Here is a 27470-nt window from a genome sequence, read left to right on the forward strand (position 1 = left end):
CTCAGGGTGCCACCGGTCAGAGAATGTCGGCTGGTGGCCCCCAGGGGGAGGGCCTTCTCTGTGGGCGCCCCGGCTTTATGGAATCAGCTGCCGGTTGAGCTCCGGATGGCACCTGACCTTCGCTCCTTCCGACGCGGTCTGAAGACCTACCTATTTGAGCAAGCCGGCCTGGCCTGATGGGGGGATGTGCTGGGGTTTTTATTGGGGATTTTTATATTATTCTACTGTTTTTAGCTCGGGCTCTTATTTAATTCTTTTTTAATTTTTGTATTCTGTATTTTTTATGTGCCCTGTTCACCGCCCTGAGTCCTTCGGGAGAAGGGCAGTATACAAATATAATAAACCTAAACCTAGAAACCAGGAGACTCTGGATTTTTGTGCCACTTTAGGCCCAAACCTAGCTGGGTGACCTTGGGCCAGTCACTCACTCTCAGCCCCAGGAAGGAGGCACTAGCAAATTACTTCTGAATTTTTGCCAAGAAAACTGCAGGGACTTGTCCAGTCACACAGACTCACTGGCCCTTAAAAAAAAAACCACTAGGCAACTTTAAAAAAAAACACCCCAAGGCTTCTGGTTCAGGATGGGATGCTGGCAAAGATCATGTTTTGATCATTATTCCAAGGTAAGAGTTCACAGCTAGAAATCTGAGGTTAGAACCCTTGCTTTTGGTTAACTCACTATGCCCTTACCAGTGCTCCTTGTCACGAAGATGTGGATAAATTCTTTCCACAGTATTACACAACAATAATTAAGCTCTGAAAACAAGGCTGCAGCGGTACTAAAAAAAACAAAACAAAACAAAACGCGAACTGTCCCTAGCCACATATCAACAATTTTGTAAGAGGCTCGAACTTAAAACTACAAAGCCACTAACGAGCAATCCTCACAACCCTTCACAAAATCCAGGGCTTAGCACGGAAGAGAAATGGGGTTTTCATGGGCGTTCCTCTTTCACCCCACGCTCCACTGCACGTGTTGTCCCTCTATGCGGGGGAAAACGTTCTTACCCCACCAGTTCTCGCCTTGCACACACACAGCGTGTGAATAGTAGGGAATTGCTAGGCGTGAGGTTCTTTTGGGGGGGGGGGGCGGGGAAAGCGCGAATCCTGGCGGCGGCTGCTGGAAGCGGTTAGGGGGTGGATTGGGCGGCCTCAGCCAATGGCACGGAGGGCCGCTCTCAGCTGGCAGGCATTTAAATGGCAGCTAGCGCGCTGCGTTCCCAAGTCAGAGGCAGGAGCCGAGCGCCGCAACGCGGGGAGAGCAGCGGCGAAGCTTCGGTCGCCGTGGCAGGTGAGGGGTGGCGGGCAGGGTCCCGGCTTGGCCTTGGCAAGGGGAAGGGGCAACGCTCCGCATGGCAGAGTGGGAAAGATAAGGGCGAAAGGCTGGTTGCTAGAGGAGGGCAGCCGAGCTCGGTGGCGCTACTTGAGACGTGGCTCCCAGCGTTGTTTGCGGAAGGCTTGGGGGGGGGGCAACGCGGAGAGAATCGAGACGCGGTCTGGGCAGAAACGAACCTCCGCGTAAAGACCCAGAGTTCTTTTCAGAGGGGGCGGTAGGACTTTAGCTTATTGCTGGCGCGGGGAAAGCCCGACTGTACTGGGCAATCGGGCTTTATCCGAGGGTAAAAGAGGGAATTTTCCGGAGTGCTAGGTGGGAGCTTTCAAACGGAGGCTCGTGCACGTGAACTACTCGGGAGAGAAAGGAAAAATAAAAACACCTTGCGGGTTTTAGCCCCAGGGTGGAGCCACCGGGGTTACTGAACGCAGACAAGGCACCTCTCTGGTTGACTCGAGTGTAAGGGCTATTCAAAGCGAAGCAGTAACCGCGTTGCAGGCATTCTCCTCGGGCTCTGGCAGGGACCGTTCCCGCGTTGTGTAACGTGGGGATGGTCGCCTTCATCTCCTAAGCTTGGGTCCTTCGTTCAGGGGCAGAGACAGCAGCCCGCATCTCTTCCCCCCCCCCCCCCGCAAGCTTGGTTTCCGAGCCCGCGCGCGTCTCGCCCTTCTGCCTGCCGGGTTACGAGGACGACGCAACGCCCGGGAAACGCTGCCCCGAGTAAATCCTGCGAATTGTTTTAAACGTGGCGTCTTCCGCGTCTCCGAGGAGGTTCAGTCTGCGCGCTGGCAGTTGAATTAATAAACCAGCACCTTAATTATGTAAATTGCCTAACATTGTTTACACTCGAGGAGCAATTGCGGCCGAGTCGCGACGGCGATGAGGGGAGTTAAGTTGTCCGGAAGGCGGCGGCGGCGGCGGCGGGTGGTTTAGTGTAGCAGAAGTGGGAGATTTGAGTAAAATATCTCTAAATGGGCGTTCTTGCAAGGTAAAAAAGCTTGATTTCCAATCATAACGCTCAGGGAGTAGCCGTCGTGGATGGTTGCGTAAAACTTTCCTGTCACGGGTCTTTTGCAGCTGTGGCAACCCCAACTTCGCTAGGTAAAGTTCCCACGACGCCACGGAGAGGGAGAAGCATCTGCTTTTGACATCGGTTAAGTAAAACGATAAGCTGTCGTTTATGCAGATTTGGTGGGAATTTGATAGATTTCAGTCGCCTAAATGCAACACCGCTTCCATAGAAAGGTCAGAAGGAGGAACATTCAGGCAGGAACTGTCGCTTTTGCGGACACATAGGAGTAGCTATTCCCGCAGGCTGGCCTCTGACTTTATAGGGAGGTTCTCGGACAAGCCAGTGCAAATGGGTTAAAAGAAAGCAATGGCCTTCCTCCCATATTCAGTTATCTCTCTTGGAAAAAAAAAACTTAATTAAAGCAGTGAAAGATAATATTATTCTGTTTCTTTTTCTGTTTTATAACTTTTGCAAACAGTAAACAGAACCTCTATTCCAGGAAAGGGAATTCCTAATCCTCAACACAAGTATAAGCGATTTTACTATCTTTTCACCTCATAATTAACACATAATACAACTATTCATCCTGTAATGTGTCTCTTAGCAATAGGCAAATCCAGTAAGTACAGTAACATCATCTCCCATGTGGGTGTCGGCACAAAGTTTTATTTATTTATTTATTTTCCAGCACCTCTTCAGTAGTCCATACCGAGTCCTAAAATAATAACTTTATTTAATAAATATAAAATTTGCCATTCCATATCTCAGCACACTATTAGCAAAACCACATTTGGAAGGCATAATGTGGCCCCAGCATACTAGTATGAATAAAAGACTAAAACCTAACATTATGAAGAGGGACAATTTCTGGGTTAAATAGGACAAGCTCTCAAAACCCCCTTACTTTAAGAGGAGTTAGATACAAAGACACTTTAAATGCTATCAGTTTAGGATACATAAAGTAATTGCGGGGAGAAAGGTTAAATATCTTGTCAACTGTAAGCACATCCAATACCCAACATTTTCCCAGTTCAGCTGTCAACAAGGCGAAAGAGAACCAAATGACATTTTAGCCCATCTCTTCTTGCTTCCTTTCTTGATGCTGGCCTTGTTTCATCTTACTCTCTTCATCTTACTAAACTTGCTAAACAAAGAGAAGTGAAATAAAAATTAAGTCCATGCTGCCATCATCTGATCTTCTGGCTTTCTGCACCCCCTCCAAATATTGGGTAACCCTAGATAACCCATTATGTCAGCACCTTTCTAAAAATCAATCTATGAAGGGTTACTAGATTCAGTACTATGCTGTGGAAAGGCTCAGGATTGTGTGTTGCCTTTATCCATTCCATTATAGAATCCTACATGGATTGGAATGATTGTGTGTTTTGATAAAAGATTTCTTTAGTAAAGATAAGATAGATGTGTAACATCTTTTGGTCAGAAGTTAGAATAGAAGGTACCAACAGCCTTCTTTATGGAAGGCTTTTTTACCCAGGTTTAGATCCAAGGCTTCTCTGGAAAACGCTTTCAGATTAGTTCAGATTCAAGAGGATGTTAATGCATTAGAACATTGAATCAAACGAAGCAAGAGGAATTTCAGCAGAGACAAATGTGAAGTGCTTTTGCCTGGGAAGAATTTAATATGAAGGAGGAACAGTACTGGTATAGGCAAAAAGGAGCTGAATGTCTTGGTGGATCACAAGCTAAATATGAATTAATACCATGATGCAGCTGAATGAAAAAAAATGCAATCCTACAGTTACTGTAGTTTAGATCAGGGCTTTTCAACCTTTTCACCCATTGTACCACTTTTAGGATATGGCAACATCCGAGTACCACCAGTCGCCTAGCAAGGTGTCAAAAACATGATGACACCCCCCCCAAAAAAGGAAAAAAGTGATGAAGTACAGGTAGTCCTTGACTTATAACATTTTGCTTAGTGACTGTTCGAAGTTACAATGGAACTGAAAAAAGTGCCCCCCAAGCCACAGCCGAGCAAAACACCTGCCTGCCTGCCCGGCCGCGCTCTTCCTCCTGTCCGAGGTTTTCATTGTTGTGAGCATTTCTGTTGAGGATTGACAGCGGGGGTGGGGATTTGGTTTTTATTCCCCCCCCCTCTGCTGAGTGGTTGCAGCAGGTTTTGGTCACTTCACATGACCCTGGGACACTGTGACCATCATAAATATGAATCAGTTGCCAAGCGTCTGAATGTAAATCACAAGACCCTGGAGATGCTGCAACATTCCAGCTGATCAGCGCTTCTTCTGGGCTCAGCGGAAGTGCCAGGATCAGTGCTGAGCTCCAGCTGGAGCCTGGTGCTGATCCTGGCACTTCCCCTGAGCTCTGACAGCCCTGCAGCTCCAGCCGTCCCTCGCTCAGGCTTGTGCGGTGCTGCCACCAGTTCAGCTCATTCCCCTCCCCCACTACCACTTTTCTAGGAAGTTCATGTACTGTCTGCCAGATGCCAATGTACCACAGGTGGTACCTGTACAACTGGTTGAAAAGCCCTGCTGTAGAAGATGAGGTAAGTGACGGGACAAGAAACTGTGAGTTCAAATTACAGATAAGCTGGACATCAGAAAAATTATCTGACAGTAAAATTGTTTTAACAATCAGAGTTTGAGAGTGATGGAGTTTCATTCACTAGAAATAATCAAAGCAGGGTTGTCAAACTGCCGGCCCATGGGCCGGATGTATCATCAGGAAACCGCACCCACTCCATTGGCAATGGAGAAAAAGCGCTGATACGTTGCGCGACGTCACATGATGTCACGAGTTTGACATGTCTGAAATACAGGCTAGATGACAATCATTGGGGGATGCTGTAGTAGTGGATTCTTGCATTGGGATTAGATGTTCTCAAAAATATCTTTGATCATTTACATTCAGTTGTGTCATTTTCCATCTTTTAAAGCCAGTTTAAGTTTGACTTAGTTTCGGGGGGGGGGGAGGGGAGACTCAGAATCAAGTTTCTATCTAATCAAACTGTTCACCGGTGATTTTGGATTATTTATTCTTTCTTTCATCTTAACCTATCTCATATGATTGCTATTGGGATGAAATTTGGGGAGAGGTCATCTGCCTTAACCTCTCACAGGTGAAATTTAAATAATTTTCTTGATAAATGAATTAGTTTTCAAAAGGTATACTGACTGAATGATGAGTTCCCAGGCTTACAAGGTTTGTACTGTACTGCAACCCAACAACTTGCAACTGCCACTAGGTAGGGCGTTGTTAATTATATTTGCTTTGTATCTTAGGTTGCTGTTGCTAGTTTATCAATTGTTTTAGAGATGTGTTTCATGTGTTTAATTTTTGCTGTGTTGAATTTATTATTTTTAGGCTTTTCAGTATTCAGTTATTCATAATTAATAGACTAAAACCATAGTTTCTAACACTTGTTTTCTCATTGCATTCTACTCTTGAATTTTCTTTCTTCTGTTCTTCCTGTTTATTTTTCTTTAAAATGTCGTATACACATACATACATACACACACACATACATACATACATACATATTTACACATACACAGAAAGAGAGAGAGAGAGAAAATCATTGATATTGTGGACTCAGACTTTGATGTCACATCAAAAAACAAAAAAAGATGATCATATTTGTCTTGGCCTATTTGTAACACATAATAATGGAAATAACTCAATTGTATCCTATCTGGCTGTCAACAAAAGTGCGTATAGTCAAGGCTATGGTCTTCCCAGTTGCAATGTATGGCAGTGAAAGTTGGACCATAAAAAAGGCTGAGCGCCAGACAATTGAGGCCTTTGAACTATGGTGCTGGAGAAGACTCCTGCGAGTCCCTTGGACTGCAAGGCAATCAAACCGGTCAGTCCTGGAGGAGATCAACCCTGACTGCTCTTTAGAAGGCCAGATCCTGAAACTAAAACTCAAATACTTTGGCCACCTAATGAGAAGGAAGGACTCACTGGAGAAGAGCCTAATGCTGGGAAAGATTGAGGGCAATAGAAGAAGGGGACGACAGAGAATGAGGTGGCTACTGAAGCAGTAGGCGTGAGCTTAAATGGACTCCAGAAGATGGTAGAGGACAGGAAGGCCTGGAGGAATGTTGTCCATAGGGTCGCGATGGGTCGGACATGACTTCGCAGCTAACAACAACATCCTATCTGGGAACAATCCAGGTCATCTGGCTATAGGACAGAAGCAAAGCTGAACTGGAAGGATTCCTCTTCTGGTCCAATAAGTAAAGTATTGTATGTTGTATCCAAAATACAATCTTCTCTTCTCTTTCCTATTCTCAGTGTAAGTCTATCACAGTCTGCAAGATTGAGTGTATGTTAGTTTCATATTAAGGACTGATGCAGGTAGAGAGGATTAATAACCACTGATAAAAACATTGTTTTAAATCTAGGCAGGGATGAATAGGGAGGTGGTCCACTCTGGGTGCAGGCAACGCACCCAGGGTAAGGATACTGCTGAGGACATGAGGCTAGCAGGTGTGGAGTCAGGTTGTTACCCAGTCAGCTGTAGTTCTGTTGGAAGTGGAGGAATAATTATGCCTTCAGGTTAGTTTTGATCCCTGGTGACTTCCCCTGCAGTTTTCTTAGAATTGTTCCAAAGCAGCTTGCCAGTTCCTTCTAACTAAAGCCAAGAGAACTGACTAGGCCAAGATCAACCAGCTGGCTTTGGGCTAAAGCAGGACTAGAACTCAGCTTCCTGGTCATTAATCAAACACCTTAACCACTATCTCAAACTAGCTCTCAGCAATTAATGTTGATTGATGCTTATATGTTATTGACTTCTAGCAATCACATAAATAGACTTTCTCCATCAGGATCTGTCCCAAATTTAGTCTCTCAGATCTACTAACAGTGTACTTGTCTCTGCTGTAACTCAGTCCATCCACCTTAGTGTTTGTCATCCTCTTCTACTTCCCTACCACTTCTCCTAGTATTAGAATCTTCTTCAGAGAGCTAGGTCTTCACAAAATGTCTCTAAAAAGAGGGTACGTGGGTCAAAATATGCTAGGTATACTAGTGGTTCAGGTTCAGGAATTAGTAAAAATCACATGGGGCCGGGATCTACCTGGTATCATAATGCACACTCATGTATTTTATACAATTTGGGAGTGAGAAGAGGTGAGCCTGAATAGTTTTATTTCTGTTAGATGTTAAATTGCTGTATCGAATCTGAGCTGTATCTAAAGCCCTTTTAACTTACTGGAGGGGTTAATTAAATGGAGTTGGAATTCCATTGACTACTTCATCTGAATTCTAATGCTTATTCTGGATCTTAAGAACTGGCCAAATTCTGGCTAACTGGGCATATGGGGAATGTTGGGGCTTGTCAAGTACCTTGGGGTTTAATCAAGTCCTTGATTATCTCAATTTCTGCTAAATAATATGTGTGTCCTTGATTTTCTTTCCTAGATCTTTCTCTTTCTACAGAAATTCTCTTTATACAGTAATACCGTGTTTCTTGAAAATAAGACCCAACTGGCTAATAAGCCCTAGCATGATTTTTCAGGATGCTCATAATATAAGCCCCACCCCAAAAATAAACCCGTTAAGATAGCCAGATGGACACATTTAGTACTGTATTTCCACGAATATAAGCCCTAACTGGAGAATAAGCCTTAATGTGTCTTTTGGAGCAAAAATTAATATAAGACCGGTCTTATTTTGGGGGAAAGATGGTATTTATTTGTTGTTTATCTTACTCTTGTTACTTGTTATTTCTTGCTCTGCTCTTTTGGAATCTGTCAGAGTTTACGCTTCTTTGATTAACATGATCATGCCATAAATCAATGCAACCTGTTTTTTACCAGAGAAAGGTCACTGGACTTGGGGTTTGATGTCATATAAACTAGGTCAGGAGTGTTAAAAGCTACCAACTGAACTTTTTTTTTAAAAAAAATGGGAGTTTACTACAGTGCACCATAAGCATGAGATTCATATGTTGAAGATTTAACATTACTTGCCAATTATAATTTATGAGTAGTTGCTAAAGCCTACACGTAGACTATGTTGGCCCATGTTGATCTGAGAGAAAAAAAGTTGAAAATTCTAAAACAAAATTTAAGTAATTACATCCTAAAAGAAACATGTAAAATAATAGGAAAATTATGGCCTAATCTGACTGGAGGCCAAGACATGCAAAATGAGACAGTACTAGAATAAACATTAATTTTACCCTTTGGTTTAGATTCTTAACTATTTTGGGTTCAGAAACTATATTGCATTTAACTATGAAATTAAACTTTTATTTTATTGTAGCAATATTTTTCTCAAATTAATGACCTGAACTTGCTTGTCTAAATGAGTTTTGTTCACAGGCAACTCATCTTCAAGCTTTCTTTCTGCATTTTCCTAGGGGAAGATGTCTCAATATTTAAGGAAATCTATTAACCATAGTGGCATAAAGTAGCATTCTTTCATTAGCAATTTAATGCTACATGGGCCATTGGTTCCTATTGGAGGATCCAAACTAAATATAATATGTAATATTTTAAATATTTTTTTCCTTTCCCAGATTCCCAACAGAGCTAGTCGATGTACATGTGGAAAGGTTAAATCATTTTGCTCCTCCTAGAAACCTAATCAGAGGCAGCATGAGTAAAGGAACCACAATCTACTGCAGTGAGATCAAAAACATGCCATCATCCTAACCTTATTTGTCCATTTCTTTTGTCTGCAACTCCATACTGCAAATTGTAAAAGAAGTTGTCTTAATGGTCCACACAATTTGGCTCTCAGTTTCTCTAGGGCCCTGCTGTATAAGAGGTAGCTAGTATTATTTTTGTTTTTCTTTAACTAATTTTTCTGAAAATTGAGTTTTTAAGTTTTTTTGAAATCCTTTCTTTTCAGCCGCATACCCCTTATCGTGAACCTGTCATTGAGACTGGCAATTAAGTGTGTTGAGTGATAATTATGCTACTGCAAATCCAATTTATAGAGTCTGAATCTGTAGTAAAAAAATGTGGGAATGAGATTTCCTTTGCAGTTCTATAAAGAAATAAAAGAGATTTTAAAATCTTGTGGAGGGTCTTAGTCTGAAAGCACCAGGCTTCATTTCAAATATTTTCATGGAATATTTGAACTTCTCTCTATTTGCTTTACTTGGTCTTACCCAAGTTTTTATTTACATTTTTTATGTAAATAAAGGACTTGGGTGACTAGAGTAACCTTGGTTGGAACACTTAATGTAATATTTATTTGCCACATTATTTCAGGGGTGTTAAATTGCCGGGCCGCGGGCTGGATGCCTCATGCCGAAACCATGCCCACTCCATTGCTGGCAATGCAAAAAAAGTTGCGATAAGCATTCAAAATTTTCACCACTGATTTGACTCAAATAATAAAATCCAGTATATTAACTTGATGCTATTGTTGTTGTTAGTAAGCATAGTATAAATACATTAAGTTTCAATCAAGTTCTGAATTTCTCTAGTGCATAAAATCTTTGGATATACTTTTTGCTTGGTAGAAAACAACCTGATAATATTCCTTTTTGTATTCTTAGAATGGCTTGCATAGTTTCTGCTGTTGGTGTCTTCCTTTTGTTGAGTCTTCTGCTGTCCTCAGGAGAGGGCAGCAAGAGGAACCGCGGATCACAAGGAACCATCCCTTCTCCTGACAAAGCCCAGCCCAATGATTCTGAACAGACCCAGCAGCCACCACTGCCCGGTTCCAGACCCCGGGGGAAGGAGAAGGCCAAATCTACTGAAGAGGTGCTGGAATCAAGCCAAGAGGCATTGCATGTCACAGAACGAAAGTACCTGAAAAGGGATTGGTGCAAAACACATCCGCTTAAGCAAACAATCCAAGAGGAAGGCTGCAGAAGCCAAACCATCATTAACAGATTCTGTTATGGCCAGTGCAATTCATTCTATATCCCAAGGCATATCCATAGAGAAGAAGGTTCCTTCCAATCATGTTCATTCTGCAAGCCAAAGAAATTCACCACCATGGTGGTTACACTGTCCTGCCCAGAAATGCAACCTCCAATCAAGAAGAAGAGGATCACTCGAGTTAAAGAATGCCGCTGCATATCCATAGACTTGGACTAGAAAAGATCATGGAGGATAGTCTGCTCACCAGTGCATTTCTTCCTTCAAACCAGGCATCTAAACCTCTTTAGGTATATCCAATGGGACATGAATCAAAGAGAACTGCAACAAACAGTATGTGTTACTCATCTGTAGGTGTGAATTTCAGCTTTGAAAATAAGTCATTTGGAGTGTACCCTAGGCTTAGTACTACACTAATTCCTCCCGTCCTGGGATTCTGCACTTGAATCTATGCCGTTGACTCTCTCATGATCATCAGTAGCAGTATCTATCATAGATTTGGAGGCATTTTTCACATTTAGTTATGTTCTGAGGAAAATGTGAAAAGGAATAAGTTAATTGCAGCGAGTGCCATTGTGATGGAGAAGGAAGCTTGAATGTTATCTATCACCTTTATTTGGACATTAAATGGCCACTTCCTAGAAGGAAAGACAAACAGGGAAGGCAGAAAAATGAACAAGGCAAAGAAAAGTGATGTGCACACAACCCCTTCGAATACCTTGAATGTTATTTCTGATTGCATTTCTAAAGTCAACAGCATCTTTCAATACTGTATATACTCTTCTGTAAACCCATCTGCTGATAAACTGACTTGAATTTTTTGCTTGGAGATCAACCCATTTTTCAAGTTATTATCTCCCACTGAAGGTATCTGCTTCTTGCATACCACAATTGTTGTGGTTGTGTAAGCTTCCTCTACTGGGAAGTATAGAAAAAGGAGGGACGAAGTTTTTTCTCCTTGCTACCTACTTTCTTAATTGATCTGATTGTGTGGAGGACAAAGCCATCATACAACCCCATTGCACAAGCTGAAGGAGCACTAGCTGGGCCTGGAATATTCTTGCCATTCACTAAAATGCCATGAAAAATGTCCCACCCATGAATAAACTGACACTTGAAATTTTAATGTAATTTTCACAATTGGTTTACCCATGGGTGGCACATTTTTTATGACTTTTGCTTAAATATTTGAGGGCCTACTTATTTGCAGATAGGCTTATATAGGGTTATACAGATACTTTAAAAATTCTGAATGGAAAACGTATCCTAGTACTTGTAGGTAAGTCTGTCCATGGATAAACCAATCTAAATTTTGGGAGTGAATTGGCATCTAAAGTTTTCAGCTTATCCATGAGAATATATGGTAATATAACTTAATTGCCCAGTTATTCTTATATATATGTTGACAACTATTAATATGTGCATATATGCATCCCTTTCATAGTCACCCACTATCTCACATAGTCGGCTAATACAGAAAGCAAAGCATTGCAATAACCATTTTTAACGCCAAATATCACAGATTTACAGTTTCAGGGAAGAACCTAAATATCCAACCTCGTTGATGCTTCCCAATTTTCTTCAACGTATCATGAGTTGAATTTGGAAGAAGTTAAGGTAATGAATAGTTTTGAATGTGAATCTGGCTAAAGAAATGCTTCTTCCATGTTGTGATCACGACAGTTTCATTCTCTTACTAGAGAAATCCATTTTCAGACAGTCAGATTCCTGCTATTACACGTAGCTCTTAGTCACTTAAGACAGAAGCAGTGACAGAACATGCCAGCTATGGTTTTTTTTGCACTTTTTCTGAAAGTTGTGAAGGTTAGGGTTTAGTAGACCAGTGTTTTTCAAACTTAGCAACCTTAACATTCAACTTCAACTCTCGGAATTCCCCCCAGCCTGGATGATGGCTGGGGAATTCTGGGAGTTGAAGTCCACACATCTTAAAGTTGCTAAGCTTGAAGAGCGCCGGTGTAGGCCCTTAAATTGTGGTTGAATATATATAGAATATGACTCTCATTGAGTCTCTCTGTGACATTCAAGTAGCCAGCTTTCTTACTACCCATAGCTGGCAGATGGAAATCATAAGATCCAGGAAGCTGCTCTTGGGAAGAAAGTCTGCTCTGCCTCTTCCCTGGAGTGTATCTCCAAAGCTGACTGGTAATCTCCTAAAGTGGTGTTAATACTGAATCTTTTAATTACTATAGTACTATAGTAGTCTAGTACAGGGCTTTTCAACCTTGTACCACTTTTAGGGTATGGCAATATCCAAGTACCACTAGTTGGCTAGCAAGGTGTCAAAAACTTGATGACCAAAAAAAAAAAGGAAAAAAGTGATGAAGTACTTACAATAGTTTGCTTAGTGATTATTTGAAGTTTCAATGGCACTGAAAAAAGTGCCCCCCAAGCCACAGCCAAGCAAGACGCCTGCCTATTTGCCCGGCGGCACTCTTCCTCCTGTTTGAGGTTTTCATTGTTGTGAGCATTTCTGTCGAGGATTGGCAGCGGGGGTGGGGTGGGGGGGGTGTTTGGTTTTTATTCTCTCCCCCCCCATCTGCTGGGTGGTTGCAGAAGGTTTTGGTCACTTCACATGACCCTGGGACACTGTGACCGTCATAAATATGAATCAGTTGCCAAGCATCTGAATGTAAATCACAAGACCCTGGAGATGCTGCAACATTCCAGTTGATCGGCGCTTCTTCTGGGCTCAGCAGAAGTGCCAGGATCAGTGCTGCTTCTCAGCTGATTGGTGCTTCTTCAGGGCTCAGCAGAAGCACCAGGATGAGCACCGAGCTCCAGCTGGAGCCTGGCGCTGATCCTGGCGCTTCCACTGAGCCCTGGCAGCCCCGAAGAAGCGCTGATCAGCTGGAAAGTGGCACTGATCCTGGTGCTTTTGCTGAGCCCCGACAGCCCTGCAGTTCCAGCCGTCTCTCAGATTGTGCGGTGCTGCCACTGGTTCAGCTCATTTCCCTTCCCCGCTGCCACTTTTCTAGGATGGTTGCGTACCACCTGCTAGGTGCAAATGTACCACAGGTGGTACCGGTACCACTGGTTGAAAAGCCCTGGTCTAGTAACTACAGCAAAGTGGTGTGTGACCTGATGATGCCAGCTTCTGTGGAATATTACTGCTTCCTTACAGACAAGGAGGTAGCAAACTTAAGCAGTGTTACTGTGTGTATGTGTATATGTAGCCTGGTATCTGATGTGGTCTTCTGGGCTGAAATGTTTGTTGACGAACAAGTGGAGAACCAGAAAAAAGCCCTCCCAGTTAATTTATGTGGAAACTAAATGGACTGTAGATTCAACTTGCTCTTTATTCCTAGTTGCATTTTTTAATGTTGAAAAGAGAAGCAAGAATGTGCTCCAAGACTGGAAGAAACTGCATTTCATTAAAATAGTGACAATTGTGTGACTGCATAGAAGGCACCAGGAGATGTTTCTCCCTCATTAAACTGTTGAATCTATAGCAGGGGTGTCAAACTGCCAGCCTGCGGGCCGGTTTCATCATACCAAAGCCACGCCCACCCCATTGCCGGCAATGCAAAAAGAGTCACGATACGACGTGACACATCACGTGACATGGTGAGTTTGACACCCGTGATCTATAGCCTACCATCTTTCAAGCATTATCTGGTCTTTATGCTACAATCTCTCTCTCTCTCTCTCTCTCTCTCTCTCTCTCTCTCTCTCTCTCTCTCTCTCTCTCTCTCTCTCTCTCTCTCTCTCTCTCTCTCTTGCTTCTCCCCAGCATTACAGCAAATAATACTTATTATAATGTTACAGCATAACCACATATATATCTGTATTCCGGAAACACAGGCTGGATCAGGAAGCTACTAAATGCCACCTCATTAAACATAGATATAAAAATGACTTGTTTTTAGAAGCCACAGCAATAAAAAGTGATTTTTTTAAAAAAAAATCAGCAATAATTTACAGAACAGCTGCTGGTACAGACCTTCTGCATTAGACACTTCAGCCACTAGGCCTATAACTAGACAGCATCCACATTACAGTATCTGGGATGCTAAAACACCATTTTCTCTGTATCTAACCTTTCATCAAAGTGCTTCCTGACCTCATTGATATGAGTTTAATATGCCAGCTTATGTTAGTATATTACATTGCATCATATCCACGGGCTTCATTTTTTGGTAGGTGATTGTTAAAATATGATATCAGAGCTACAAGAGATATTTTCCACTATGTGGATTGTGACGTAGAAAGATATTTAATGGCATTGCCATGTCTGTAGGATATGAGTGTTACCTAATTCAGACCACGTTTTAGATGAGCAACTTCCCTTTCCCTTTTGAACTATTGGAAACTTGTGCTGATATTTGCTTTTCTTCCAGCATTTGTCACAAAGGACACAAAGCAATTCAGCATTCTGGATAGGGCTATTTTGAAGTAAGATTTGCCAAGAATATGAGATCCTAATACAAAGGTCCTGACACTCTGTACAAGCAGCACATTTTCAAACAAATATAGATTCTGTAAAGAACTTTTAATAATGTTTATTCATAAGTCAAACCATTGTACAAAAATTGATTTGTTGTATGTAGAATTTAAAATACAACCTTAGATATTTAAATGTGACTTTAAGCTGATACTCCTCCTTGTAGAATTTCACAGTGCAAATGTTGGTTTTTAAAATAAACTTCTGTCTGTGTTATAAACTAATGTGCACCAAAAATACATTATTGTTTCTTACTAATTCTGTCTTTTTGTGTGCCCTGTAGGTGAATGTATATGCTGAAAGAATATGTATTGTTGCTTTGAATTTTATGGGAAAAGGTGGATCCAAAGAACTGCTTTTAGTATATCTAGCATACATATTGCAATAAGGAGAGCTTACAGCTACTTACCTTAGTTCTCTTTTTTCTGGGTTTGTATTTTTAACTTTTGGAAAATGTGGGTTTACTGGATTGCTTTTTAACGCATAGATCAAAAATTAAAATTAAGCAAAAATCAAGAACACGGGGACATAACCTCAAGCTGACAGGAGGGAAATTCAAAAATAATTTTAGAAAATATTTGTTCACAGAAAGAGTAGTGGAAGCTTGGGGCCAACTTCCAGCAGAGGTAGTGAGTCAATCATCAGCAAATGAGTTTAAACATGCTTGGGATAAACACATGTTCATCATCCAACAAACGTTAAAAAAATAAAAATAAAAAAACCTGAAGGGGCAGACTTTATGGACCACTAGGTGTTTTTCTGCTGTTGGTTTTCTATGTTTCTGTCAATCTCTATCTAGCCTCTCCTTTACTGTATATGGGGGAGATGCCAATTTCAAACAATTGGTTTATGGAGCGGTCCCCAACCTTTGCGGCTTGGCAGCCTGGAAAGGGGGGGGAAGAGGAGAACCAAGGCATGTGAGTGTTCGGCTGGTGCATTGACGCAGCTTGACTCACCAAGCAGTGGGCTGGTGTGTGTATGCATCCCTGCACAGCTCAACTTATGCAAGTAGTGGGCCACAGTCCAGAGGTTGGGGACCCCTGGGTTTATGTATTGCTTCAAAGTTCTTTTCTTCTAACTTTGCTTTTGCTTTAAATATGGATGGCCCAGAACTTCATTTCCAAGGCAGAAGTTTCAAATCCTGAACTGAACTGTTTTTCCTGAAAGTAGAATCAAATTTCTTACTCAACGGAAAAGTGTGGCTGACTGTCTGGAGTGGGAAGAGGATAGAGAGAATTCGCTCCAAAGAGCCAATCAGTTAGTAGATAGGGCAGGGGTAGGCAACCTCGGCTCTTTTATGACTCATGGACTTCAACTCCCAGAATTCCTGAGTCAGCTGACTCAGGAATTCTGGGAGTTGAAGTCCATGAGTCATAAAAGAGCCGAGGTTGCCTACCCCTGAGATAGGGTATAGGTCTGGGACCTGAGAGGCCCCCAGGTTCGTGTCTTCAGTTGATGATGGATTTCACTCTGTGACTTTTGTTCTCATTATTTTGTAGCCCCCTCTCTTAACTCTAATTACGTTAGGCTAAAAATGAAGAGTGACCCATTAATGCTGCCTTAGTTGCTTTGAAGAAATGAAGGAAAATGCATTGCAGGAAATAATTAACCTTAACTGTGACTCTTTAGTTCTGCATGTTCTCTTTCTGTAGAATTATAAAAAGAAACACCAAATGTAAATCTTTGATTTCTCAAAGAGTGTTGTCTATTCCTTATCTTAAAAATTAAAATAACCTCACAGGATTTCATGTGGCAAGCATGAACATAGATTCAGCCCTTTTATCTATCACTTTTTCACTGAGATTGTGAGCCAAAGTTCAGCTTACACAGAGCTACCCTGTTTATCCCATATAATCTTTCCTGCTCTTGGCTTATCATGGAAAATATTTTAATCATCTTCTTTTGTAGATTTGGAAGACTGGTTGCATTTACTTTATTCTTGAATTAGCCTATTTTCTGGCTTTACATGGTACTGTATATGAAGACAACCAGGCAAGTTGTTTCAACCCAATATGCTAAGCTATAAAAAGCCTAAGCAAGAATAACACAAAATTTTGTGTTAGGCCTGATCTAGGTCAACTTGTTTATGAAAATAGCCATTGCAGTTTTAAAAGATCTAACATATGGTATCATTTTAAAAGAGGCTGGACATGTACATTTATATGCACAGAACATTTCCATGGATATGGGCATGTTGGTCAAAGTGTCCATCCCAATAGAGTATATACTTATATAGGCTCTATTTGACAGATAATGATTATTCCAGCAGGCCTAGCACTCAGACACATTGTCTGCAGTTTAGTTTCATCCATTTCGTACCCAAGTGTACACTGTCTAATCAAAGCCTTAAAGGCTCTGTTCGTCCTCATAAGAGCCCGTAATTATTCTACTTTACAGTCTCAAATAGCTGGCTTAGCCATACAGGCACTATCTTAATTTTCTCTTTGGTGAGCAGTTACTTTTCTTCAACCCATCTGTTCCCAAATCCAACAACTGTGGACCAATACCATTTGAAATCTGGTTAGTTTGATCTGGTGACTAAGATCTACTGACTTTTAGAAGGCTTCATATAAGCCTAAATGGAATGCTTAGCTGAGTTTTGATGCTGGTGCCTGTGTAGTTGCAACTGTTTCTTGATGTTGCTTTTGTTGTTTTTCCCATGATATTAGAACCAATTTTTATACCATGCCTTTTCTTACATAATCATAAGAAGATGTGAAAGACAAATACACTGACATAAAAGAGAGTGATTTGATTAAGTCAAAGAGAAACATTTCTAAGAGGCAATATGGTTGGCTCTTTTATCTTTTGTGTGATACAGATGTAAGTCTCAACATTTGGGGATGAATCAGATGGAGCAGAACATGTGTAGGAGATTCTAACAAGAACACTTTTATTTGTTTCTTAAGTTATAAGTCAAATATTAACATTGCAGGGCCAAAGAGCAAAATGGCAAACAGATGCAGTTGGTAGGTATGCTGCCTACAATTCTATTAGAAGATACTTATACAAGATGAAAACAAAAGGAAGATTCCGATACTTTCTCCTGCAACGCGTTCACAGCCCGGCCTCTCTCTCCTGACATGCTAAAGGCCAGCTTTAAATAAATAAATAATGCATAAGTACATGCCCAGAGATCTTTGACCCAGCAGCGCAACATTTCAATGGTAAAAGGATGTGACCACAGTATGCAGCGGTGTGATGGGTTACAAGTGCTACCTAAACTGCATCAACTTCATTTCATTGCATGAATGATAATCAACCCCTCTTCCTGTCAGGCATGAAGGATGGTTCACACACATTGGTTATTTTTATGGTTGTATTATTAATATACAGGGAGTGTTTTTGATTGCATTCAAAATACAGTTTGGTGAAGCAGTGAAGTCTTCAAGAGAGGAAACTGTTCCAACTCAAAGTCAAGGGCATATTTTGCAAGCAGATCTCAGGCATTGCAATTAACATCACAAACTATTAGGATTAAGTAATAATTGGGGGCAACAACAAACCTGGCAAGCAATGGCTAGCGAGGTCTACTTTATAAACAAATAGCCTGATCTAGTGCGAAACAGCTTATAGAAATGGCAATTCAATGTATTTCAGTCAGGGATGTTTGTATAGCATGTATAGTTTGTATAGTTTGTATATCATGATAATAGCAAGCATGACCATTCTCTTGAAGCCCCACCCCTTCTTAGCTTGCATCACACCATGCAAAAGGCTGAAGTTTCAGTTGCCATGGTTGCCTCCACCATTTTGGACTTGTTCAACATCCACTCTACAGAGTGATAGATTAGTATTTCAATGCATTTTGCAAACATAGCCGTACATCCCTGAGTAAAAATTTTTAGAAGAGTTTGATTATTTTCACCACACATAATGTGACTACAAATTCTGTCCTTCTTAGAGGCAAAGATATAAACATTCCCTATAGCAACTATTCATGTAGGTGAAAAAATCTAATTGATTCCAATGCATTTATTAATTAATAAAGTAAATTATTAAGTTAAAAAAAATAAAAAGGCCAAGATCTGATATGATCCTGGCTCTCTCAGATTTCAGTCATTTTAAATATTTTTATAAAAGCATTCACAAGTATATTGCTGACTCCCATCACAAAGGAATCAGCAACAAATGGAATTAGCAATATAATAGGAAGAATTTTGGCTAGTTTTATTTTTTATTTTTTTAAAAAAAGCACAACTACAGTTTCTGATATTGTTCATGAAACTTTCTCTTTTGGGTTATATGTTGATTATAAGTTTAATTTGGAAACTTTGTTTTATGAGTGAGACATGAATGAAATGGGATTTATGTAATAAGGTTAAAACTAAGCAGGTTTAACTTGTCATCTGAATGTAATTACAAGGTTTGTCACTGTCAGGCCTTTGAGGTAGACTGGGTTAGAAAAGAGACACCATGAGAAATATTTTTATTGATGATGGTTATAATGACAGAATCTTGACAGCCTGATGACATTTCTTCTTCCCTCTCTCTTACACTAAAGACAGTAAAAGCAGCGCCATATTGAATTTCCTCCTTGCATTCTCCTGTTTTTCAGAGGAAAGTTTACCTTTACCTAACAGAGTTAGGTAAAAGTAGGGACGCGGTGACTCAGTGGATTAGGACACTGAGCCTGTCGATCAGAAGGTCGGCAGTTTGGCGGGTCGAATCCCGAGTGCCGCGTAACAGAGTGAGCTCCTGTTACTCGTCCCAGCTTCTGCCAACCTAGCAGTTCAAAAGCACGTAAAAATGCAAGTAGAAAAATAGGGACCACTACAGTGGGAAGGTAACAGCGTTCCGTGCACCTTTGGTGTCTAGTCATGCCGGCCACATGACCATGGAGACGTCCTCGGACAAACGCTGGCTCTTTAGCTTTGAAATGGAGATGAGCACCGGCCCCTAGAGTCGGAAACGACTAGCACGCATGTGCGGGGGAACCGTTACCTTTTTAACAGAGTTTTATATCTTTTTAAGGCTGTCTCTATCCTTCTCTGCAGTCGCAAATCTGACCCTAACTTTGCATTTTTTTTGCAAAAGATTAAGTTCAGTTAATATTAAAAGTTGGAATAGAAATATAGACATTCCTCTTTGAAGAGACACCCCTTCACCACAAGATATGGCATCATTTTGATAGGTGCTAATAAATAAGTTAACTCAACCTAGCTATGACAAACACAGCAACTGGATCAAAACTAACCAAATAACAGAGGAACCTCACAGATGTTCTCTACGAGATTCCTGGCTCAGCTTTATGATCCAAGATGGGCAGTATTCAGTGTGGTTATCTTATGCACAAAGCTAGCTAGGTGAGCTTGAGCTAGCCCTAGGAAGGAAGCAATGGGAAACCACTTCTGAAAAATCTTGCAAAGAAAATTGTAGGGACTTGTCCTGGCAGTTTCCAAGAATCAGATGTGATTGAGTAGGGGGGAAAAATAACCTTACCTACTTACAAAGTGCACTCCTATACATGCACAACTATAGTAATCAAAATACCTATTGGGACTGAAAAGATTTCAAATGGCCCTCGAAAATCCAAACAAAAAATTAAATATATGTCTTCAGGTTTTAAAGATCCATTTTCAATTGAGATGTAAGGAAAGGTTACAGAATGAAAGCTGCTAAAGAATCCATCTGTCACCATCTGTCTCTATGATGGAGAAACTTGGCAATTGGATTGCAAGATGGCAACAGTAGATGATTGGATCTAATTTTCTGTAGGGGAGCAAATGCCAGATGTTTCTTCCTCTTTGATCTTAATCACATTTTAGGTTGCAGACGTTAAGATTGGTTTAAAATTTATTATCTCTTTGATTTCTAAATTTTGGTGCTTTTAAGGAGAGAGTTCTAAATGTTGACAAGTGAGGTGGCATCAAAAGTGTCAAGTCATTAATATCCTTTGTAAAAAGGTTTTAATTAGAACCCCATTTATGTTTCCATGCAACATGAGTTCTTTTTCAGGCAATCATAAATTTGCTTCACATAATGAAGTCTTATTGTATTGCTTATCATAATACTTTAAGCATCTGTAACACAGCTTCTTGTAAACATTTCACGTTGCCTTAAAGCTATTGGAAAGTATAGCTGTTATTAAGCAAAAGAAGCAGGAATTAAAAGATGCATTGATTCTGTTCTTTCAGCTGCTGGCTTTTTTAAAAATTAAAAATTGATATCTCTAGAGCAGGGGTGTCAAACTCAATTTCATTGAGGGCCGCATCAGCATTGTGGTTGCCCTCAGGGGCTGGGTGGGTATGGCCTGGGTGGGCGTGGCCTACTGGGTGGGCGTGGCTAGAGTGTGTATGGCCTACTGGGTGGGCATGGCCAACTCTACATCGTTCGCATCAAGGGGGCCTATCGGGGCCTGGGCAGGAGTGGGACAGATCTGAGGGTCTCTGGCAGAAGGAGGGTCTCTGGGCCAGGGCCAAGGCAGTGGGGGCCGTTCCCTCACTGTTTCCAGGGTGGCTTCGCGGGCCACATGAAACCACTTCGCGGGCCGGACCTGGCCATTGGGCCTTGTGTTTGACATGTCTGCTCTAGAGTATTATTCTTACAACTGATCTACAGCACATAATTTCTATTGAACCTCTAGAAAATGAATGCTATTATGAGAAAGATTAAAATGTTGTGAGTTCTATAAACCTCAATAACCTCTGTTCTTCAGAAGGTCATTGCAATATGTAGGACTGCTGGATCAGAATAACCAGAAACAAGATCACAAATCTATGAGTTTTATAGAACAGGGCAATCCACACAAGTGTTTATCCTACCTATACGACACAGATTATTCATAAGGTGCATGACAAACCCATTATCTCATTTTTATGATGCTATCTGTCAATATTATGGTTTCATTTTGAAATGTTGGCTTTCATGCTCTATTATGAGCAATGTGGTTTGATCTTTTAATCTTATAGACCTCACTGCTAGTGGTTTCAAACTCTAACTGCACAGCTAAATGGAAGAACAAAGTTTATCAGTCTGCCTGAGTGTGAAGTTGACTCACACAACATTGACAACGAGATAGCATCTTTCAATGCGTCTGAGTGGACAAGGTCAATTTAGAGTATACATGGCAGATACGTAGTACCCCCACCTCAGCTTTCCAACTAACTGACTGAAATGGCCACCTTATTCTTCTTAAAGGTAGATTTTCAAAAACTAAAACAACTTTCTGTGACCGCTCCCTATCTTTGGAAATAAGGATGGAAGTTATGCTAATTACCTGGAAATAATCAACTGAGGTTTGACAGCCTAAATGTATGATGGTCCCTGAAACTGAAATACAGGATGATTTTTTTTAAGTAAATGAATTCCTCCAAAATCCCTGTGTAATACTTCATTAGTTGGGGCTCACATCAAACTTTAGTCCACTGTGGCAAGAATAGAGCCGACCCTGGAAGAAAGTGAAGCTGAAGTTTAAATAAGGACATGTTTGGAGAAAATATCAAGTCACCCGAAACCCACCCGCATACCCTTTCATTTAGATCTGGATGTTGCTCCTTGAAGCAGGAGGTCATCATGTCCGTCATGCATAGGCAACCCCGTCTGATCTTCTCAGATGGTCAGCGATGTTATTTTCTTAAGAAGCAGGATGTTATTCCTAGAGGTCTGCCACTCGGCAAGGTCAACAGTAATATTTTATGGTTAATGTTTATTATTAATTTTGGCTGTGGCCTTTTCTTTAAGCATTTGTATGGTGTCAACCTGAGCTTGACAAGGTTATGACATGAACCATGCGTTCACTTTTCTTTCCCAAACACACGCTGGTGAAACAATGCGCAAGGGAACTGGGAAACCCTATATTAAGTTATACCGTAACGTCTACACCCTGTAAAAATAAAAGCAGAACTAGGAGTCTCTCTGTTTTTAAGCAGATCTGTTTTCAGCTAGAGAGTGTCTTTTCCACCATAACCGTAGCTGTAACCAAATGACAAAATATACTGGGCATGAGCAAAGTCACTCTTCCAAATAAGCGAGTATTAGATTACATTCTGTTACAGAGACAAGGGGTGATGAGGATTTGGTGCAAAATGATTATATCGTTCATAGACTTTTACTGCTGCTGGTGGATTAGATGGTTGTCCCTCATTTAGATCCCTGTGTTTGTTTCTTATCAAAGAAAATGGTTAAGGGAAAAAAAACCAGGATGCTGAAGGATGTATTTTAATTGGAATTGCCTGCCTGGAAAAGTAGGTTTGAGTTAGAACTTCTAGAAAAACCTTCTTCTTGCAGTAATCTCCATAGTCATTAAACACCATGAAAGCTGCCCTTTTTCAAAATATGATTCATAATTTTCTAAAGAACTATATTTTCTATCAAAAACTAAATTTTTGCCAAAGAATTCCTCCAAAGAAAGGAAATGATTAATGTTGGAGTGAAAAGCATCAAGGGAAATACTAACTACACTGAAAGCAGAATTTTAGTAGCTGTTGAGAAATGCTAGATAATGATTTCATTTTGTATGCCAAAAAAGCCAACACAGTGCTAGGCTGCATTAACAGAGGGATAGAATCAAAATCATGTGAAATGTTAATACCACTTTACAATGCCTTGGTAAGGCCACACTTGGAATACTGCATCCGGTTTTGGTCAACACGATGTGAAAAAGATGTTGAAACTTAAAAAGTGCAGAGAAGAGCAACAAAGACGATCAGAGAACTGGAGGCTAAAGCATATAAGGAATGGTTGTAGGAATTGGGTATGTCTAGTTTAATGAAGAGAAGGACTAGGGGTGACATAATAGCAGTTTTCTAATATCTAGGGAGCCACCACAAAGAAGAGGGAGTCAAGCTATTCTCCAAGTCACCTGAAGGCAGGACAAGAAGCAGTGGATGGAAACTAACCAAGGAGAGAACCAACCTAGAACTAAGGAGAAATTTCCTGACACAACAATTAATCAGTGGAACAACTTGACTCCAGAAGTGGTGAGTGCTCTAACACTGGAAGTCTTTAAGAAGAGATTGGACAACTAAAAAGCAACGTAATACCAAATAACACTTAAATCCAAAATAAGAAATACATAATATATAAGAAATGAAGCATCAGTTGTGAACAATCATACTCCAGAAGAATTTGGTATTCATTAAATTCCAGAAAGTTGGCACTCAAGGAGACAATTTAGCTACTCCAAAATACAAAAAGCAGCACTTTTTGGTCTGAAACCCCACCCCCCACCCCCAATTTACCATATAGAATTGGGGCATCATCAGCAGTTTCTCCTGGTATGAATTCCTCATACAGATTGACCCTAGTTAGAGAAGTGAGTTTTGCACAAGTCAAGGTACATGACAAAAAAATTATATAATTTCATTTCTTCACTAGCATTTATTTCCTGCCTTTTCTGTGCAAACTCAAAATAAATTATATGGTGCGTTCCTTTAATTTAATCCTCAGAAGAACAATCCTGTTAGGGAGATTGGGCTGAGAGATAGTAATATGCCCAATGTTATACAACTGATCATACTTCAAGACTGAATGAATTGAGTCAGAGTACTTATAGTTCAGGTCTAGTATCTTAACCATTATATTTGTGTGGCTTCCTATTTTCAGTAGTATGTGTTACTCAAAGTATACAATTCCAGTACTGCATTTTAGTATCAGTATCAGTGTTTGCTGCCTTATTTAGTATAAAATAAAGGTAAGATCCTATTTGTAAGCAACTGCACAGAGAAAATGATTAAGAGCAATTTACATTTCCTGATTTTTAATTTATGAATATTAGAACAGAAAGTTACACGTGTTAAAAAATAACACACATAGCTCCCAAATACCAATTAGCAAACTCAAATACGTAGTGTATTAACAACACAGGATCACTGTAATGTATTGGGCCTAGTTTAACTAAGTTGTACCACGTGGGTTTGGTTGCTGTGAGATTGCTTAAGCAGGGAGCTGGGTAACGGATGCCAGCTCCTCAGATGCCAGTCAGTTTCCAGGACCACCATTGGTTGGCTCTAGGGTGGCAATAGGTTGCTTTAAACCAGGGGTGTCAAACTCAATTTCATTGAGGGCCGCATCAGCATTGCGGTTGCCCTCAAGGGCCGGGTGGGCATGGCCTACTGGGTGGGTGTGGCCTACTGGGTGGGCGTGGCTAGAGTGCATATGGCCTACTGGGTGGGCGTGGCCAGCTCTACATCGTTCGCATCAAGGGTGCCTATGGGGGCCTGGGCAGGAGTGGGACAGATCTGAGGGTCTCTGGGCCAGGGCCAAGGCAGTGGGGGCCGTTCCCTCACTGTTTCCAGGATGGCTTTGCAGGCCACATGAAACCACTTCGCAGGCCGGATCTTGCCCCCGGGCCTTGTGTTTGACAAGTCTGCTTTAAACCTATTGGCCGCCACCTAGTGGCCAGAGTATAAATAGCTGTGTTGCAGCCCTGGTTCTCAGTTCAGTTCCTGCCTTTCAATAAAGCATGTTCCTGCCTGAATTCTCTTGCCTCGTCTCTTGCTTCAAGAAAAGAACCCAGTACACAACAACCATAATTATGGAAAAGAAAATGTGGATCAGGATTGAAGACACTAAAACAGTGATGGCGAACCTTTTAGAGACTGAGTGCCCCAAAACCGCCCCACCCCCTTTATGGCTTTATGGCTAAGTTCTGATATAAGCTATTGACTTCTTCTCTCATGCATTATTACTATAATTTCAGTTATTTTTCCAATATTGGGTAAGGGCCTGCTTTCTAGATTTCAACATTATCCAAGCACTGACAAACTCAAGAAAATAGGCCTCAAGAGAGCAATTCTCATGAAACCAAACTTGAAAGAATGGCACTTTATTTAACCTCAAGTATCTAAATTCTGCTTTTGAATGACCAATTCAGGTCCTCGATTCTTTCCACACATTGGTTGTCCAAGCTGGTGGGAAGGAAAAAATACTAGACCATTTCCTGCTTAGCTATTTTCCCACTCAAAATCTATTTGTAGCTGATCATTTCTAAAAATAAGTTGCCATTATGTGATCTACTGTAGCTGTTATGTTCAAATCAAAATTAAAAACTTGCTATATCTAAATTATGGGCTCATCTTGGTCAATGTAGGATTAAAGTTTTGACTCAACTCTCATCCTTGTAGGATCCAAACAGGTATTTGTGACTCCTGAACAGCCCATAGTACTTTCCACTACTTGATGTCCTTTGATCATGGGGGTCAGAAATTGATAGTTGTAATCTGAGAGAACAGCACAATGGTGAATCTGCCTATAGAAGAATGCAGAAGACTGAGAACCCTTTCCCATGCTGCATATCTTTATTTTGGGAAACAACTAGTCTGAGTCAAGAGCAGGGTTTGTTGAAAGAGTGGGTTATTCTCTGCTGGGGATAGGCTATGGTAAAACTGTGGGGTTGGAACGACATCCTTGACATATGAACTTGTAGCACTCTTGGGACTCTCATGCAGTTCTTTGACTCATAGAACTAGGTTAGAAGGCAGACCAAAATGCATTTCCATTCTAAACTATGCTATTCATTCATGTCCTAAGAGATATTTCAAATAACAATTGTTCATTGGTCATTGTTATTCCCCACAGGGGAACTATCAATATTTTCCAGACCTTCTTATATTTTCTGTGGTTTCCATATAAGATGCAGATTGGGAAGAGTTGCTTATGATATTTTACTGAAAAACAGAGGAATATGTTATTGGATGCCAAATTAGAGGATTTTTTAAAATAAGCTGAATATTTTGATATATTTTACTGATGTTGTTGAAGAAGACATTCTCTTTTGCTTGCCAATGAGTTTCATGCACCAATTGATTACATCTGCTTTTTACATCTCATACTTTTTCCTTCTCCAAACAGATCAGGATTAGGGTACTGATCACTAGTTGATAGTTACTTCTGTGATTATATATACCCACACTATAATCACCAATTGATTATAATTGTGGCAGACAAAACTAAAATGAGATGTTATATGGGCAGAAAAGGAACAAGAACTGAAATCCAGCTGCACTATTATCAAATTGAAAAGACTTGATAAAATTAATATTGTGACAGAATATTTTATCCAGCGTGTTGTCCAGAAAACTTATATAAAAGTCTTATTCCTTCAGTAACAAATTAGTTGCATCACTGAATTAAATAGGGCTATTGTTAATACACCTGCATTTTCTTTCTTTGAATATACTGCACTGAAAGCTTTTGAGTTTCTCTAATTATATTTAGTAGAAACGTGTGGTGTAGCAGTTAGAAGAACACTGATTTGTTTTTTGTTTGCTTTTTTTGTTTATTTATTTATGCATGTCTTTGAGTCAGTGCTGACTCCTGATGATTGCCTGGACTTTGTAATTTCCTTGGAAAGTTTTTTGGAAGTGTGTTGCCATTGCCTAGTTCCTAGGGCTGAGAGATAGTGAGTGGCCCTAGTCACTCAGCTAGCTTCGTGCTGAGGTGCAACCAGAACACACAGTGTCCAGGTTTCTAAGGTACCTTTACTGCTATATCAAATTGGGAATGATATAGCTGGTGAATGATCTCTGGAGGGCTCGGGACAGGGGTTGCTCCTCTGTCCTGGTCCTATTAGATCTCTCAGCGGCTTTTGATACCATCGACCATGGTATCCTACTGCGGCGTCTCAGGGGGTTGGGAGTGGGAGGCACCGTTTTACGGTGGTTCTCCTCCTATCTCCTGGGCCGTTCGCAGTCGGTGTTGATGGGAGGGCAGAGATCCGCCCCGAGGCCTCTCATTTGTGGAGTTCCTCAGGGGTCGGTTCTCTCGCCCCTCCTGTTCAACATCTATATGAAGCCGCTGGGCGAGATCATTCGTGGTTTCGGGGTTTTTCTTTCCACCCCGAACCAACCCAGCGATGCCCTCGCCGTGATGTCCCGGTGCCTGGAGGCGGTCCAGGAC

At 41.0% G+C, this 27470-nt stretch overlaps 1 protein-coding gene across 1 annotated transcript; it reads left to right on the top strand.

The window, feature by feature from the left end:
* The first annotated feature begins 1217 nt into the window (after positions 1-1217).
* GREM1 (gremlin 1, DAN family BMP antagonist) lies at positions 1218-10403 on the top strand. The gene is made up of 2 exons (XM_081327720.1): positions 1218-1291; positions 9841-10403. The coding sequence occupies exon 2, from the start codon at positions 9842-9844 to the stop codon at positions 10385-10387; it is 546 nt and encodes a 181-aa protein (XP_081183846.1). The 5' UTR covers positions 1218-1291; position 9841; the 3' UTR covers positions 10388-10403.
* Positions 10404-27470: the final 17067 nt, after the last annotated feature.

Source organism: Vipera berus, assembly GCF_964194415.1.
Source record: "Vipera berus genome assembly, chromosome: 1".
Lineage (NCBI taxonomy): Eukaryota > Metazoa > Chordata > Lepidosauria > Squamata > Viperidae > Vipera > Vipera berus.